The sequence below is a fragment of the Triturus cristatus genome, chromosome 2_2 (assembly GCF_964204655.1).
Source record: "Triturus cristatus chromosome 2_2, aTriCri1.1, whole genome shotgun sequence".
Taxonomy (NCBI): Eukaryota; Metazoa; Chordata; class Amphibia; order Caudata; family Salamandridae; genus Triturus; species Triturus cristatus.
The window spans coordinates 293720581-293739716 of NC_140582.1; the positions used below are offsets into that span (position 1 = coordinate 293720581).

At 42.6% G+C, this 19136-nt stretch overlaps 1 protein-coding gene across 2 annotated transcripts in view; it reads left to right on the plus strand.

Moving 5' to 3' along the window:
* Positions 1–19136, plus strand: part of CAAP1 (caspase activity and apoptosis inhibitor 1) — a 305374-nt gene that overhangs the window by 259041 nt on the left and 27197 nt on the right. For both annotated transcript variants that reach the window (XM_085641336.1, XM_085641335.1), the window contains exon 6: positions 4940–5013. In XM_085641336.1, coding sequence (XP_085497462.1) covers positions 4940–5013 — 74 coding nt within the window. The remainder of the gene's footprint in view (positions 1–4939; positions 5014–19136) is intronic.

Below are 19136 nucleotides of genomic sequence, written 5' to 3' on the forward strand. Positions count from 1 at the left end.
ACTATGGTATGGGTTCCATTTACCACAACAACTTGCGTTACGACATGCAAGACATTTATAGAGGAGATGGTGTGCACTTCAATGATGAAGGGAACAGAGTCTTCCTCTTGAACCTTAGACTCTGCATCGGTACTTACTTGTAGGTACCACTAAAAAATCACTTAATAAACACAACGGCTCTTTTTAGAGCCCCCTAATATCTAAACACTTAAATCTGAATTTCATTTCTTTTTTTTTTTTTTTTTTTACCGTACGCTTACCGTAAGCTTACCGTACGCGTACCCCGCGATTTTTTTTTAAAATCAATAAATGTTTTCTTTGTACTTTTCTGTCCTTCTTTGACCCCCTTACAAATGTTAGGGGGTCTGTAACTCTCTCCCTTGCCCCCTTTTCAAGATATCACTCTTTTTTACCGGAGTGAAATACACAAAATGGCGGCCGCCGCTTCCTGGTTTCGGCCGATTCGAATGTTTACTAAGATCTAACAGCCAATCAGAATCGCGCTCGCGCACGTCACCGTACGCGTACGGTAAGCTTACGGTAAGCGTACCGTAAGCTGGCTCAGATATATATATTGATTTAAAGGCTATTTTCTCAGAATCTACTGAACAGATTTACACCAAACCTACAAAAGGCACTTCCTTGACCTGAGGACTACCTCTCCGTCAAATTTCTAGTAATTCTGTTCAGCCGTTCGGGCTGTAGCCCTGTCTAAAGGTCCTATGGAAAAATGCATGGGAAAAACGCGTTTTGGGACCCCCCTTTTATCTCAGCCCCCGCTTGACGAATCCCCCCGAGACTTTCAGGGTAGGAGCGGAGCGTAGCGCCCCACCTATTTTGAGAAATTCGCGAGGATTCGTCGACCGGCGCCAAAGTTATTCAAAATAGAATGTTGCGGATTTCCTATGGAAACAGGGTCCTAACTATAACTACCTACTGGCGACCGCCAGTAGGTAATATATATATATATATAGATATATATATACATACATATATACACGCACATGTATACATATAAATATATATATACAGACACATTAAAAAATTTGAAACAATAAATGTAAAAAGTACATTAAATTAAATATATTTATAATAACTTAAAAGCGGTGCTTCGTAAACATTTTAGAACTGCAATCCAATTTATAGTACAACCAACATTTGCCACTTATGTAACTTTAATGGACATGAGGCGGGCTATTTTTTATTGTAACTAAAGCATCCTGCGGTAGTGCATTGTCATTTATAGACAGCAAATTTTCCATTGAAACGGCTGCTAAATTTGCACAGACATACAGTTTTACTGATAAAACTATATTGCACACAAATAATGGGTGCAAATCGGGTTTCAGTGAATATTTATCATTTGTACATCACCAAGGAACTTGTCTTGATTTGTTTTGCTCCTATTAAAGTCTTTGTTTATATCACACTTCAGAATTACAAAACAAATGTGCTTCATTTTTGCTAACTGCTTGATGTGTACAGTTCATTTACATTTTTTGTGTGTTGCCAAAAAATGACATCCCACAGCCTTTCCTTCAGCTTTCTATAGCCCAGCAAGATTGTCACATAATTCACTTTACTTTTCAATTTCATGTTAAAAAAATAAATTGTCAGAAGACATAGCCTGACATTTGACCTCTGTCTTTGAAACTCAGCAAATGTGAGAATCTAAATACAGAATTGAAAGACCTCTTTATTTATTGCTTGAACTTTTGCGACCTATCAAAATCGGCTGCGACCCTCCAGGGAGTCGTGATCCACAGTTTGAGAATCACTGATTTGAAAGTAAAAATGAACTAACATATACATAACCAAAACGTATATAATATATATTCTTACCTTCTATAGCTCGTCACTCAATATTGCTGCAGTGAAGAAATTTTGGCACAATATTGTTGTCAACGTCCAGACACGTGTGATATTCCACTTTATATCCAGATAGAATGCATCTTTATGGTGGCATTATCAGCTGTTTTCAGCAACTTCATAAAAGACATTTAAAGCCTGTTGCTCGTAACAAATGTTCCTATATTCGACAACTTTGTGCCTGTTTGGGGTTATGGGGCACTGTGGCCACATTCTATTAATTTTGTAAGTGCAGAGTCTATGTGTATACTTCACTTTCTTCTCACAAGTTTTGACAGTGTTTATTAACTATATATTAAAATTGTACATTACTTTCCCTCTGACTGCTCCCCCTTGTGGGCTAACACTTTTTTGAAGGGCAAATATTTGAGACCCCTTTCATGCCAAAAGAAACACTGGGTAATAACACGCTATGTCTATGCTGTTCTCTGTTCAGCGTTTGCGAACTATTCATTCTTCCACCGTTGCAGGGAATTTAGAGAACACCACTCCCTTGCTGAAACGTTTTGAGTGTGCATGGCTTCCTTCAAGTCAGTAATTGTTGTGTAGTAGCTGTAGATATAACCGCACCTCTTTAGGCAAGTGCTCTTGTCTAGTATGGCCATTATTCATGATGTCATCTAGTGGTGATGCTTTGCATTCGGTGGGACCACTGCTGTTGATTTCACAAAATGTCATGCGAGCCCTCTCGGGTAAGTACTTGTTGTAATGTCAGATAAAAAAGTGTGTGATGTAGGTGAAGACAAAGGTGCGGACACAATATTCAGGACAAAGGACACTGATTACTACTTACTAGGAACTTTGTAAGTGAACACGGTAACACAACACTCCGATGACCATTAACCAGTAACTGTTTATATTCATAATGCCCATCTCCAGCCTTTCTTTAGTAGATCCACGCACTCAATCCAGTGTTTTCCATTTTCTCTAATCCGTAACCTACCTTTCTTTTAGCTCTTCACAATCTTATTTTCCAGCCCTCCTTCCCCATGTGGATCGTTATCCTCATCTTTCTTTCCCCAGAGATCTTTTCCTTAATTAGCCACATGAACACTACAACAGTCTACTCCTTTTACTCCCATCAGACTACCTGCCCTCTCATCTACTCATGTGCTGTCCTTCTGTCTCCAGGAACCGAACTCCTTACTTTCCTCATTAAACCCTTCCCCTCCATTATCCATAAATCACAAAATGTCTTATGTCCCTAGTAACTTGTCTGCCACATCTCTAGTAAACCATTACGGTCTTCTCCCCTGCCAAACACTGGTTATTATCTTTTGCCATTAATCTGTTCTGCATAATACTAAGTCACTGGCCAGTTCTGCAATTCTGTATCTACACTCCTTAGTGATATGTTGATTATCAACTCCCCTATTTAGGGAAGCGACTCTCTTCTTCTTTCTCTAGTGACCTGTCATCATTTTCTTACCTCATCCAACTTTACCAATTCTTCTCCTTTGGGTAATCCATCTACTGTTCTCAGTGATGTTACCCCTCCTCATAATAACTAACTGTAATAAAGAGAAAATGGCCATGGTAACTGTTAAGCATTTGTTTTTATCACGCAGAAATGAGTCCACAGTTTATTAATTTAGCATTGTTATGCTGGATCTCCAAAGACAACAAATCCAAATTACCGCCTATGCTGATGGTAAATTACAATGTCATGAAAGAAAACGATAAAAGGGCAACTAATATCATATATCGATCATATGATCTATATCATTAATTGACAACATAAAATCCAGCATGGTGAATTTACATGTAGACTTTTAAAAAACCTTTTAAAATTTGTCTCGTGGACTTTTGCAGACACATGGTGTCAACATTCTATACTATTTCAACTTCAGCAGCAGCCACTACACCATTACCACCACCACTTCTTCTTCCCAAATATGGGTGATCGGTTTCAGGTTGTGAAATCAGAATTGTCATAGGCCATACTTGCCATATTTTCACCTGGTCGAAACTTCAGACATTCCTGAAAGAGCGCACGCATTGTATAATTTTGATTCCACTATCTACCTTCATCAATTCTGCCTTGCTCATGACTATGATAATCTACAGGATCTCTGCAGTCCTATCATTTGTACATCATTGCTTGTAAGGAGCTCACACTACACAACCGTTAACAAATCATAAACCCTGAAGACCAAATTAGGTCAATGGTAGACTATCACATTACCTGCAGCTACAGAAATGACCTACATGGGCAATTGCCTAATCCTTGTAGATGGCACGCACGTGTTTGACTGTAGCAGCATTTAACCTTCCATAGATTCCTCATAAGAAATGTAGTTGGCTGTAATACATGATCAAAATGCTTTACCTTTAGTCAGCCCTCTATGACCTCCACTTGGGCAGCTCTCCCAGGGCAACTACTCTCACTTCAGCTATAGAATTACTCTTGGTACTCAACTGTGGATTTGGCATTCTTAAAAAAGGCAACTTTCAAATTCCTTCTGAAGCAATATGGTGACCACCAAAGGTATACTCAAGCAGCTTCAAGATAATCTTCACCAGGCCGGCTGCCTTCCTATTCTTGCACACTTAACATTTAGTTCACATAGAATAGCTACTAGAATATTAAGATGGATTTGTTGGGGAATTCTGTTCCTATGTCTCATAACTGCTTGAAGTTCACATCTCCATTAGATGTCTTTGTCTTTTAATTGGTATCTGTGTATATTTTTCAACAATATGTCAAACTGTGAGATGTAGCTACATTATTTGATATCATGGCTCTCAAATAGCCTCCCTGTGCACTAAACTGGCTAATAAAGACCACTGTTTCTGTATGCTAATTGTTGTTCTTGATATCTCAGTCACTCAAGTATAATATTTCATTAAGATCTTCCTAAATTAGCGACTTGCCTTGGATCTCTTTTACATTTTTTTTATTTAAAAGTGTGGGCACTATGGCAAACCAGCCTACTGTCTAATCTTGGTTAAAAATTGTTGCGTTTTGTCACCTTGGATGGCAAGTTTGCCTCTGTATTAAAAAGTCCCCTTGTTACAATACATGCCTACAATATACACTAACACAGATCTATATTTTCTTCTCTACTAGACAAGACAACATTGTAGACTCCACTTCTTCTCTGAAAGAAAGCATAGATGCTGAGGGGATCAACTTTAAACAAGGTAAGCATTAAACCGTAGGGTAACCAAGACTTTGGATTTTTGCCCTTGTAGATGAGCAGAGGCGCAATATAAACAGTCTTTTATGCCATATTGATTATATATGAGTATTGCTTTGAGTGAAAAATGTAATTCTGGGATGTTCATCCTTTTCATTTTTTTCTTCAAAATTTATACAGAAAATAGAAATATGCTATAACTCCGATTTTATTAAATCTTTATCCGTGTTTAAAAAAAAAAATGTGTTCTTTATTTTGATACCATCATATCGAAATTTAATGCAGTGAAAATTACATAGGGGCGGTCATTTTCCTCTAGCCATGAATACAGCTTAAATATTTCTCAGGGTTACCATCTTTTCCCCCTCCCTCCATAAGGCTGAAAAAGGGGTATTAATAAGGTCTGGTGACCTCACGTATAGCTGCCCACTGCAGAAATGGCAAATAAATGCATAGCATAGTGTCATTACTTTTCCAATTAACATGAATAACAAAAGCAACTTTGTCCCTCCCCACCCTAACCCTTCCATCCCTCCCACTCCTGGTCGCACAGTGTTTCCTATGTCCAGTAGGACCTCAAAGGGGGAGTACTAACTGGGTAGCACGAACTGGTACTCATTAATCATGCGATGCGATGTATGAGTCACGGACTTGAGACCTACTGTGGTATAGTCACCTATTCCCTCTGATTGTCTACGGAACTGGAGGATCCTGAGGGGACAATAAGTCAAGTGATTCAAACTTGTGTAACATTGCCTCCCAGTCCATTGAAATGGGCTGCTTCCGAAGCCCTTCTCCTCTTCCCTCCTAAGGGCCGCCCCTTCGGCCTTTCCCCATTGTATCATGTCAGCTTGCCAACTGGATAACGCTGGACACCTGGGGGACTTCCACCTCATAGTAAGAGTTCTTACCGCTAAAATGAGGGCTAGGTCTATGAATCTGTCGTACTTTCTGGATTCTCGAGTGTTTGCGGAGGCCCATTAGGCAGTTCAGGGGTTCAGCTGATATAGGGGTTTATGTAGTTTCGCCTAGAGCATGACTGATTCCCTCCCAGTAGTGTCGGAGATGTGTGCAAGACCACAGCATATGGAGAAAGTCCGCCTCATCCCCTTTACAGCGGGGGCAGTTGTGTGAGGCATCAGGAAACATACGATGTATCCGCTTGGGGGTGAGATATGCCCTATGTAAGATCATTGTCTGGATGAATTTTAGTTTGGCATTACGGGAAACTCTTTTGGGGTGTTCTAGCATGCACTGCCAAGCCTCATCAGTAATCTCCAAGTAGAGTCCCCAGACCACTGCTCTCTTAGTGAAGTGAACGGGATCGCAGCATGCGTCCGTATTCCTGTATATAACCAATGCACCAAATGCCCCCCCTTCCCCATGTGATATAACAGGTGTACTAGGTTGTGCTGTTGGGGTTCACTGCGCTGCGGTGCCCATGTGCTCTTTATGTAGTGGGATACAGTGGCATGCAATAAATATAAACGTGGCGAGGCGCCTGTGGACTGTAAGAAGGTATCGTGATCCATCAAGTGTCCGTCAGTAAAGAACCCTCCTATGTCCTCTACTCCAACCTCTATCCAATCCTGTATACTGGACTTCGCTAGTCTGCCCTGTGGTGTGGGGATACCTATAAGAGGGATATTCGGTGAATAAGGAGTCGCCATGGAGGTGTATGTCAACGCCTTCTTCCAGCATTGTAAAGCGGTATACAAAAGGGGGGGGGCTGTCCGGAGGGGTCTTAACCTTGGGCAACAGCAGAGAGTGTAGCCTCCCCCAGTCCAACTCCCCCGATGAGTACCCAATTTCTTGTAAATGTCTTCCCGCGGTCCAATACGATAGCCACTGGAGCTGACTAGCATAGTAGTAGGCACAGAAGTCTGGAACTCCCAGACCCCCGACTCCGCTCCCAAGTTGAAGTTTCGTAGGCTGACACGCCTGCGACCCTTGCCCCAGATAAGGTCCAACAACAAGGTATTTAATGTGTTAAAGGTAGACTGTGGGATCATGACCGGTAGGTTCACAAAGTAGTATAATAGGCGAGGACGTATCACCATCTTAGAGATGGACACCCGCCCCATTACTGAGAGCGGTAGGGAGGTCCAGAAGGCCACACTGGCCCGAGTCCCGTTATGGGTCTTTATCCGTGTTTATGTTTTTTTCATGTTGGTCTGGTGTCCACTGTGTAAAATATTTGTTCTTCTCCCCTCTTCGCCGATCCTACACATTTTCTCTTCGCTATAACTTATGTGTTGCTAGCATTCTTTATATATATATAAATCTTAATGGTGGCGGAAGTTAGGCAGCCATTGAGGACGATCAGGACTCTATTCAAAGGCAATTGCTATCTATTATCCTGGTACACATACCTAAACAACTGTACTACCTGGTGTAATGTAAACATCTTTCCGACACTTCTTATTTCCGCATTCCCTCTTATATTACTCTGTCACATTTTTTTCCAAATAGTGGTAAAAGTTATTGGTTTATATCAAAGCTTTAAACTTTCCATCATTAATGTAGCCAAAATATAGCTGCAGAAAGTTTAATTCCTTCAAGATTTACACTTTTGCATTCTGACTTTTAAAACCTTCTTTGAAAGATAAAGGATATCTATGCCTTTTTTGGTTTCATGCTGCCCAATGTTCCAAAAATACAAAAAGAGCTGGAATAACTAGCTGTGCAAGAGTGTGTGTTTTTGATCAGCGTTGGCAATGTCAGCATGTTATCTATATATTCAGAATCAGAATTAGAATTGTCTTGCCTTCCCCTGTTAGGTGAAGTTGGACAAAAAGAATTCATGAGAATATCAACATTCAGAATCTTATTTTGGAAGTCGGGTAGAAAAATACAAGAGCCCTTCTGGCCTCTCTCTTCCAGGAAAGACATCCACTCCAAGGCGACCTTTGTAGCTATTTTCTAGTACTCCAGAATTTACTCCCATACCAGAGAGGCCACTCTGGCAGTTAATCTTTCTTCTACCCCATCAAGTAAAAGATCAGTTTCTCCTTGATTTTCACCAGTTCCTCCAACTTATCCCACACCTTTGACATCTGCTCATCAGCCTAAGTCACTAGTAGTGCTTCAGCTGTTGCTGCATTCTCCTTACAGAAAACCTTCAAAGCAGGAAAGTCCCCACAACAGTATGAGATCGCCTTCTAGAAGCTGCTCCTGGAGGAGATCAAGATCCTACTCTATATTGCTGAGAATTTCCAGGAGGGAGGACTCACCCCCCCCAAGCATTATTACAGACACTCTAATTTCTGGTCATCTTGGTTGGAATACTCTTGCATCTGGGATCACTCTTGCATTATCAGACTCTCCACCTGCTCTTGCCCCCACAGTAGATTACATCACAACTTTTAATGAGGTGCTAGTCAGAGGAGTTGCAAAACTAATCAATGCCAGTCTCCTCAACTTCACCATCTGTGATTGTTTAGATCCTCCATCACAGATCATTTGCCAGTGACCTATTATTGTCTCTTGGAAGTGGTCTTCTGGAACCTCCAGTGCAATTATTCCTTGCTTCTGCATCTTGTTAGGTCTGCTCTATCTAGGCTTCAGAAAAAGTATTAGCCTCCCGATCAAGATCCACTATTTCTTAGGACCGATCAACAGCTGGAAGCTATCATTTTCTCAGCAGCTAGAAAATCTCATGTATTATCTAAACAAGCAAAGGAAGAGACATTCCAGAGTGTTGTCCTAGGAAGCAAAGGTGATCTGGAAATGGCTTATAGCAAATGATTTGCACATCATGGGAATATATGTTGTTACTACGCATTCCGTTGCAACGCATGCCTTTACCACGCATGCGTTACAACGGAATGATTTTTCTACGCATATCCTTTACCTCGCTTATTCCTTTACCACGCATTTGTTTTTGGGGGTGGAGACCACGCCCCCAAGCCCCCTTCTTTCTTTTTGCCTTTTTCTCACGTCTTCGCCGACACTAAAAAAGGACTGAATCGGATGAGGAAGAAGACGTTCCGTGAAGACGTTGCTTGCGTGGTAAATACGGTTGTGGAAGCAATACGCGTTGGTAAGATGTTTACGAGGTAAGTGTACCGTTGTAAACGCAACGCGTAGAAAAGCCTTCGTGGTAATATGCCAGGAATCCAGAATGCATAAGCATACCAATTCAGCAGGGCATTCCAAGAAAAACACAATTGGGTTGTCAATGACGAAGTGATGTCAAGCGTCTTTTGTAATTAGGGCTGTCTACAGCTAGACCTGTTTGAAGACGAAGAAAACAAGAAATGCCCAGACTATGTCTCCCGGTACTATCAATATGCGTCAAAGAGAAATGCCCTTTTGGCAGACTGGTCAGCAAGTTTCTGTACAATTTTCCTCCAAATCTGTTTCCAAATATCCTGATCACGAAGATAAACAAGTTGGAACGACATGTACAATAACCAATGTAAATAAATGCTGGGATGTTTGTACACTCTATACGTAAATGTAGTAATGATGCCCTACTGCATAATAGAAAGATTCGGAAAATAAATATCCTGATAAAATTTCTGATAGTGTCGCAGTAACCACGTCAGTGGTGTTCACAGACCACCAACATCGTCAGAGCAACCACACAGCTGCCTTGCAGGCCTCATTTCATGTACAGGTTTGAGGTCCATATCCTCATTTCAAACTGTGTTTGGTTTACCAGCCTTGCTCTTTAATTCTTATAATATGGGCTTTTTAAATTGTCATTGGTCAGTATGGACATTTTAAGGGAAGCTACGTTTCCTTCCACCACAACATCATATGTTTTTAAACTTCTAGGTTCTACATCAGGTATATCCAAAAGTGGTGATTCAGTATCTCTACCAATAGCAAGATCTGGGCTGCATTCTTCGTCAATTGAAGTACAGTTTTTGGCAGTCATTGCCTATAGAAAATCTCCTTCACAAACCTCCTTCTTTGGAATGTTGTGAAAAATATATTGGAGGGCATTAGAAAATCATTCCCCCCTACTAAGTTGCCATGTCCACCCTGGGAGCTATTTCCAAGTTATTGGGTCCATTATTTGAACATATACATAAAATATCCTTACAGCATTTGACTTGGAAGGCTGCCTTTTCTCATAGGAACTAGTAGTCGCAGGTTCCGCACCTTTTTGACTATTCCCCAGGGATCAGACTGGAGCTGGAAAGTTTTTTCGTAGTACATCTTCGTGCTGGAAGGTGATGTCATGCTGATGCTGTTCTGCTCTGGAAGTGATGTGTGGGGCCTATAAAGGTGCTACTCCAGTGCTCTGACGTCAGTTTCTTTCTTTCTGCACCACCAGACACAGATCCAGATCTTTTTCTTGTCTCTCAGAAACCCTTACCCCAATTTATCTTTCTCTCTCACAAAAATCATTTTTTAGTGTGCAAGGGATATCACCTCTAACACAACAGGTTTTAAACAATGTAAGGGCTGTTGCTAGCAGATGTCTGTGACAGATTCTCTACCAGGTATGCCTGCAGTGTCTGAGGTTGGACCACGACTCCAAGACCTGCGGAGAATGCACATCGAGGAACCCAAAAGCCATCCGGAATGCAAGGCGAAACGTTATCGCTAAGCACAAGAGGACATAGCATCGAGACCGCTCCAAATCCAAGGCTCGATCCATCCCCGTTCCTGGAGTCGACGGAGCTGCTCTAGAAGCTGTTCTTCATTGCGTTCCAAGTCCTCCACTAAGCACAAAAGAACACAAGAAGTTGGAGTCCAACTTCTTAACCCCGTTCCTGCTCCCCCTGATGATGCGCATGGGTGGTGCCAACCATCTCGCTCCGGAAGACGGACGACTTCAGTGCTGATTCCGCAGCTGTTTACGGTACAGCCCGCTGTGCTGTGCTCCAGCTCTTCATCCTCTGGCGCGCCTTTGAGCACCACGGATTTCAGTTGCCTTCCACCTGGTCTACCATCCGCAGGTTTGCCCTCTGCACCAGCTGGACCCTCTGAATCACTTCCGCCTTCAGCTCCAGTTCCAATGACGCCCCTGTTGTCACTACCCATGTTAGGCCCTAGTACGCCAAATACGATACCGACCTCACCTCCTGAAGTGATAGCTCTTATTGTCTCTCTGACAGCAGATGAGTTTCAACCGGCATCTCATCCAAATCCGATCGACGCATCAGCACCTACACTTGACCTTCTAAGGGTAGACAACATTCATTGCATTGTCTCTTTGCACTGACTCTAAAAGAACTGTAACCAAGGTGATGAGTTTGCTCAGCCTGATACAGAGGACAATTGGAATGAAGACTTGCTAGAGGCTAGTGGGCTTGTTACCTCTCTGCAGATGGCTCTATTCTCTCCTACTGGCCCAGCTACAGAAGAATTTCCCTCCTACGCTATGGTCATGCGTAGGGCAGCTGAAGTCCTTGACCTCCAGCTCCCCACCAGGGAGGTGAAAAGAAACGTGCTAACTGAGGACCTATAAACAGGTCAGACTACTTCTGCGCCCCTCCTCTCCTATAATGAGGTAATGACACCCTGTTTGTTTGACCATTATAATCATGCCCTCTGGCACAAGTCCTCCCCGGTGTACCAGAAGACCTTTGCCCTGTATTTTTGCAGGTGATTCAAGATGGTCATGATGCAGCCGGGTTCACAGATCGTTGTGGCTTGGACACCACCTACTCCGTTGGGTCAGCTGTAGGCACCAGCTTTGCCATTCGTCACCATGTGTGGCTACGATCGACTGGGTTCTCGGGCAATGTCCAGTCCTCCCTGATGGACATGCCATTCAAAGGGACTCCCCTCTCTGGGGACAAAGCTGACTGCCCTTCAACACTTCAAGGAGAGTAGGGCTACCATTCGCTCTCTCTGCCTAGCATTGCTAGCCACAACCACTTAAACATTCCTTTCATTGCTTTGGTTGGGGCATCCCTTACCTCTAGCCTGTCCTACCCCAGCAGAGAGGCCGCGGTGCCCACCTTCCCCATTGCCAGTGTCAGCGTGTAGCTCAGTGCTCATCCCGCAGCCCTACATGCCACACCTCTTTGGTGTACCCTTACAGGGCCACGGCTACCAGGTGAGAGGTAGTATCCAATTATTCTATCCAGATTGGTCTTTTCCCTTAATTTCGTCCCTGTCGCACCTTCCACTATCCACCACAGCGACTGACAGAGAACCATTTCTCCATTTTGCACCAGGAAGTGCAATCCCTGTTGGCCGAAGGAGCTGCTAAGAGGGTGCCAGCACCGGAAGTAGGACATGGTTGTTATTTCTGCTACTTTCTAGTGCCCAAGAAGCACGGTTGTCTTTGAATTATTCTAGATCTGCATCCTCTCACTGCCATCCGCCGGGAGGAGAAATTCAAAATGCTTACGCTGGCCCAGGTCTTGCCTGCCCTGGACCCGGGAGACTGGATGGTGGCATTGGGCCTGTAGGACACCTCTTTTCAAATACCTGTTCTGCCAGCTCACTGCCGCTACCTGCGTTTTGTGATGGGACAGGAGCATGTTCTGTTCACTGCGCTCCCCTTTGGTCTCACTAGTGCCCCTCGGTGTTTATGAAAGTGATGGGGTGATGGCAGCATTCCTAGAGGTCAGGCATGCCAGTCTTCCCCAACCTCGATAACTGGCTGTTGAAGACTGACTCACCATCAAAGTGCCAAAGTCACACCTGACTCCTTTTCAGACGCTTCCTTTCATCGGAGCCATACGGGACACGGTCAGTTTTGTGCCTTTCCCCTGGAAAGGAGAGTCCAGGACTTTCAGGCCATGATTCCAACCTTTCCGCCTTTGTCCTGGATTTCAGTTAGGTTGACCCTTGGGCAGTTGGGACTGATGGCCTCTTGCATCCTGCTGGTCCAGCATGCGGGCTCTGCAGTGGGATCTGAAGTTACATTGGGCCGAAGAACAAGCGGACTTCTCCAACCACGTTCATATCTCAGAAAAGACTGAAAAAGGTCTGCCTTGGTGATTGCTAGAACATGATTGGGTCAGTGACAGAACCCTTTCACTACCTCAATCAGAGCTAACAGTAGTGGCGATGCATCACTGATGGGTTGGGGCAGCCACCTGGGAGAAGTGGAGATGAGAGACCTCTGATCTCCTGCGAAGTCCCGGCTCCACATCACCCTTCTAGAGCTGAGGACCTTACACTTGTTGTTAAAAATATTCCTTTTGTTCATCAATGGGAGGCTGTTACAGGTGATCATGGACAACACCGCTGCAGTGTGGTGCCGCAACAAACAGGGTGAGGTGGGGGCACAGACCCTGTGCCTGAAAGCCTTGCATCTCTGGAAATGGCCTGACCACCAAGAAATTTTCCTGGTGGTGAACGACTTATTGGGATTCTTGAATGCCAGGACAGATGAGCTCAGCCATCGATTCCTAGTGATTCATGAATGGCAGCTGCACCCGGAGATGATGCAGGGTCTCGTCGGAGAATGGGGAGAACCATGATTCGAGCTATGTGCCACCACCAAGAACGCACGGTGTCAGCACTTCTGCGCATTGGAGTTTACAAGTAATTTCTTGTTCGGAGAAACGCTGTGCCTCGTCCGGAACTCAGGGTTCCTGTACGACTTTGTGGCACTATGATTCCTGCCCGAGTTCTCAACGGACTGGACTTGAAAGTATGGTATCCTGAACTCCTTGGGCTTCAGCTTCTATCCTTCGATCATACTGCCTCTCTGGGAGGATTTGCTGTCGCAGAAAAGAGGCCGGGTTCTCACCCCACCCGTTGCAAACTCCATCTTCATGCATGGAGATTGAGTGGCGCCATCGGAATGCTTTCGATCTCCCGATGGAGGTGATTTATGTCATCGTGGCAGCCAGACATTCCTCAACAAAGACTGCATATCCCTGTTGCTGGGACAAAATTCTGGTTTTGTGTGATGCATGCCAAATTGACCCCCTCCAGGCCCAATTGTCTGATGTTTTGCTCTTTGTACTATCCCTTGCCTATCACTTTGCATCAGACGCGTACCGTAAAGCTTATGCTGTCGGATTCCTACATCGAGCATGTGGGGCCTATTATAGCCTGTTAGGAATTAAAAAATGGCTACCGTATATAAGACATTTTAAAGGCTACATATACCTTTGGTAATTGAACTACAGAAAGAGGAGTTCCCAAAGGGGGCAAACACAACTTTGATTCTGTCCTTTTGGGCACTGCAAACGCACGCTAAATATAGAAAAAACAGACATATAAACAGAGATCTATGGTACATACTTTTGGAACTACTGGTTTAGGTGAATTTCTGGTATCCTAACTTTTGGGATATGCAGACATCGCTAGTAAACTAGGAAAATATTGGTCAAATCTGGACTGTGAATGGCAAATCACTTTGGAGCAATAGGAAAGTTATAGTCACAGAAAAGAATACTTTCAAAAAGCCTTGAGAAAGTCACCTGGTGTGACGAAACACATTTCGGCTGTTACGGATTCAGATCAAGACTGTAAACCTACAAATACCCTCTATGAATAGTCTCCTAAATGTTATGCTTGTCTAGGGACAATGGGTTTTTATGGTCTTATTTGAAAAACTGTGATGTTTTGTACAATGTCTTGTTTATATTAAAAAGAGTATTTTTTGTATAAACCCATCTTTGTTTATTGCCAGTGATGTACTGATATAATGAAACGTAGTTTGTCCGTAATGGCCGGATACAGGTTAGAATAGGACATTACTTTGAAGTGCCGGGATACCTGTATATTATATTGTTTCACATAGTGACTGTTTACAGGATCTATGTATTTGTGCACCTAAGGTAGTAAGGTGCATTTGTTATCCCTAGTGGTACCACAACAAATTGCTTCATTGTTATGTGTAAATTAGGAAATTAAGAAAAACATTTGAACCGCTCCACCTGATTATATATTGTTTTCTGAGGTGTGATCCGCCATACATTACTACCACTCTTGTGTTCTTTACTATCCCTTGCCTGGCAAGGCATTGCTTTGGGCACTGGTAAATTATATCTTTGGGCACTTTCGCCTTCTTGCGATTGCTTAATCAGACTTCAATATTTATTCCACCGGTTGTGTTGAGGTTTTTAAAAGGGTTGTAGCATCTGTTTCCCCCGTCTCCTTTAGTGGTGCCTTAATGGACCTCAATCTTATTCTTACCTACTTAATGTTCACTCTGTATAAGTCGCTCTACAGTTGTCCCATATGGCTCCTTACTTCAAACCCGTGTTCCTAATTGCCATCACCTCAGCACGACTTGTAATTGATCTCTAAATTCTGTGTATTAATTCACCATACACCACCTAGGCCCCCAATAAGCAGGTTTTGCAAATTAGGGCATCTTTTCTACCAAAGGTTGTGATGCTGTTCCATGCTGGTCAAACCATCACCCTGCTGATGTTCTATGCTCTGCCTCACCCCTCTAAGGAGGAGGAGAGACTCCATCGCTTGGACCCCAAAAGAGTGCTCAGCTTGTAAAGCGATAGTCCCAAAGACCACTGGGTAGACGATCAGCTCTTTGTGAGGTTTGCCAGAGCAAAGAAAGGCAAAGCTCTATCTAGCCACAGATTCCTAACCAACTCCTCCTCCTTTCTGTTCTGTGATTGAACTCTATCAATTATTAATATCCCAAGTCTAGGAATCTGCACACTGGCCTACCAATTTGCTCTTGGGCCTCCAGGTCTGGAGACACGGACAGTCTCGAAAGTAACTGATGTCCGCACTCTGGAATGGTATCTTTATCGGCCCTGCATGTCACTTCTGGAGAGAAACTGAGTCATTGCAACACCTTAGAGCACCACCTTCCAGCATGCAGAGGTACTACGAAAAAAGTTTCCATGTCCAATTTGACGCCTTTGGAATATTCAAAGGGGAGGAATCAGCGGCTAGACAGAGTCTACCTGAAAAAGTGTTACTGTAGGTGAGTAACTTGTACTTTTGATAGCTTTTGCCATCCCCACAGAGTGAGGGTGATTCAGACATGGCGTTCCCAGGAACCTTACACTGTGTTGATTAAAACAAGGTATTGAAGAGAATGTATCCGAGTGTTCTCCTTAAGGTGATTTCAGATTTTCATGTCAATCAGGCTGAATACTTACCAACCTTCTTTCGGAACCCATCAACTCCAGCAGAAAGAGGCCTTTACACGTTAGCTGTGAAGAGGGGTTTAACATTATATTTAGACAAGACAAAATATGTTAGGCAGTCAGATAGTCTGTTCATAAACTATGGTCCTGTAAGAACTGGTTTACCCACAACAAATAAGTAAATCTCAAGATGGCTAGTGTCTTACTTTTTTACCAATAAGCAAACAAATCCCTCACTCATAGGCTTAAAGCACATTCAACCAGGGGAAAAACTATTTCCGCAGCTCTGTTGAGAAATGTCCCTATTTCAGACATATGTAAGACCACTACATGGACGTTTGGCCATATGCTTACAAGCCATTATTGTCTTGATTCTGGCACCAGAGAGGAAGCCAAAAGAGATCAGGATTCTTTTAGAAATCGCTTGGGCAATGATTGAGGCTATTTTGTTCTTTTGTCTTCCTCTTCTAGTGTGCTGGGCTTGCTAGTATTCAGTACTTATGACTATTGATGATGATCCACTGGAGGAGAATGAAAAGTTACTTACCTGTACTCCTAGTTCTCCTGCAAATGCGTCCTCCTCAAATCATAAGCAACCCTCTTCCCTCCCGAGACGAATGAGTGAACAGCGCTTTTCTCCTACACCCAGGATCCTCTTGGCTCTGTAAAAATGAACTCACCTAACTGTCGCCTGTGGGGCACAAGTGAGTCCTTTAAAGGCACAGTGACAGTTTCTATTCTCATGTCTATGACCAGCCTCTCTACAAACATTTCCCTTACTTTCTTTTCATCTAAAAAAAAAAAAAAAAAAAGGTTTTTGAAAGATGTTTCTAGTAGCCTTTTGCTAAATGTTTGACTATTTGGTTTAATTGGCTTATTTTCTAACAAAACAAAATCACCAATTTTAGTCTGTTGTTAAGCTGTGGAGACAGTTTTTTCTTCATGTAAAGCACACTTTTCTACTGAAAAGCTTTGCACATCATTGTATATCTATACATTTATATCTGTATATTTAATAAAGTGTTCTTGGGCCCCGTGTGTGGACAATTCAGTGTTTTGGAGAAGAACTAGGATTACAGGTAATCATGTGAATCCCAAATTATTCTTTACTCATGTCAGACTAAAATGGAAACTAATTATAGCCTGTGCTGGAACAATGAAAAAAATGAAGAAAAAAGATTTAGTGTATCCACCGGCCTCAGAAAAACTGAATAAGGATTAACAATGAGTCTTTTGCTAACATCTCTCAGCTTTAATGAACTGGAAGAAAGAGCTAAGGTGGTCTTCTCCGTGTAGGCTCTCCATATTGCAGATGCTGAAGAATTAAATCATCACCTTTTCCAGTGTAAATCACCCAGACCACTGGATTTACCTGGTACCCTCCCACCTCCTATGCAGCTACAGATCTCCTTGGCATTGCAGGTGTTTCACTTAGCATAATAGCTGTTATTAGCAATCAATGGATGGCTATTGACATCTCAGCCATAAAAAACAGCCTTGTGCTCTATTGTTAGACTGAAACCTGACAATCCTTTCTGTTAGTATATTGAAATGTGTAATGCCATTTATACTCTCCCTTCTTGACTCGTCAGGGTATTTTACTTGAAATGGTCTTCTTGTCTCATCATGAGATTCTGCCATTGACTAGTACCTGCTGTAACCATCACCTAACAGTTATGTTAACTACCCACCTAATGTCTCCTAAAATGTCACAAAGAATCTTAAGCTTGAATATCTTAAGAGAACATCCTGAAACGCCCGTTGCTGGCTCCCCCTGTAAGAGTATTCTCACATCTGATCCAATTTTCCACTCTCTGACACTGCACTCTTGCTTGAATTAATGTCAAATCGCCGTAAATTGTCTAGAATCACAAAAATCCCCTATGGCTTGAAAAATCCTAATGATTTGATTCGCATGAGTGCCTAACGTATATGTTTGGGATTAACCTAGCGCTGGCAATAATATGAGGCACTCTGACTATTGGGTCATCACTCAGCAATATTCCAACCTGTGTGGAAGGAAGGATGTGATTAAAGATCTGTGTTTTTTTATTATCTTTGGTATCAAAAGTGTTATAGAAATTGTTGGGGTTGTCCTGCACTTAGCACCAGTTGATAGCCTATACTCTTTTCCTGCTACTAGTGTCATTTTGGTTCTGCTACCACGACCGCGAATACTTGAAAGATGGTTGCCCAACTTCAATTGAATTTGGTATTGTCTTACTACTGTGTGTTTTTTAAGTTAGAAAAAGTGTCTCAATGTTTGGTGTATTTGTGAGGGGGCCAAAGTGATCTTTGTCAAACAAAAGATATCAATCCCTTAATTAAAAGCTGCTGGAATTGTACCTTGTGGGAAGTCGGTGTTTGTACCCTCCGAAAGAACGGAGCAAATAAAGTTCGATGGTCTTTGATCACACATACTGATGCAGAGTTGAGCATCGAACCAATGACGGGAATTTGAGAACTTTCCACTTGATCAAGTGTGAAGAATTTAGAGTCAAAACTATTCGAAAGCCTGTAATTTTTAATGAACTTAGAAGGATGGGAAATAGAAGAAACTGTATGAGGCAACAATACTAACTGGGAATCCTGCCCATGAGTCACATTTATTTATTTTATTTATTTATGCAATTTATTAAGCGCGCAAATACCCGTGGGTGTCTCGGCGCTGATATTGATTGCAAGTCTTATTTTATATATATTGCTATGAAAATGTTTTACCAGCTTACTATAGAGTAAGACACACACTTAAATATGGAATATGTCAGATCACTGCCTGATTCGGTTTGCCTGACATAACAGACTTAAGAAGGGGCTGGATCATCCGGTTACCCTGGGGACGTTTTTGTTCTGGAATAAAGTTAAGATTACAGAACTGTCTAAAGTTCTTGAGGATACCGCACATATTTTCACAACGGAAGTTAATAATGATGCCCTAGTAGTTAATCAATGATTACAGTTAGCAGCAGATCAGCTTGAGCAAAAAAATCAAAGACGAACGTCATCGCATCGGCACTCTGGTTCTCCGCCTTGCTGGTCAAGGAAAAAAAAACATTGTATAAACAAATTAGAACGATTATGGTGGAGAAATGTCCTTACAGGGGATAAGATGAGATATAAGGAGGCATTAAAG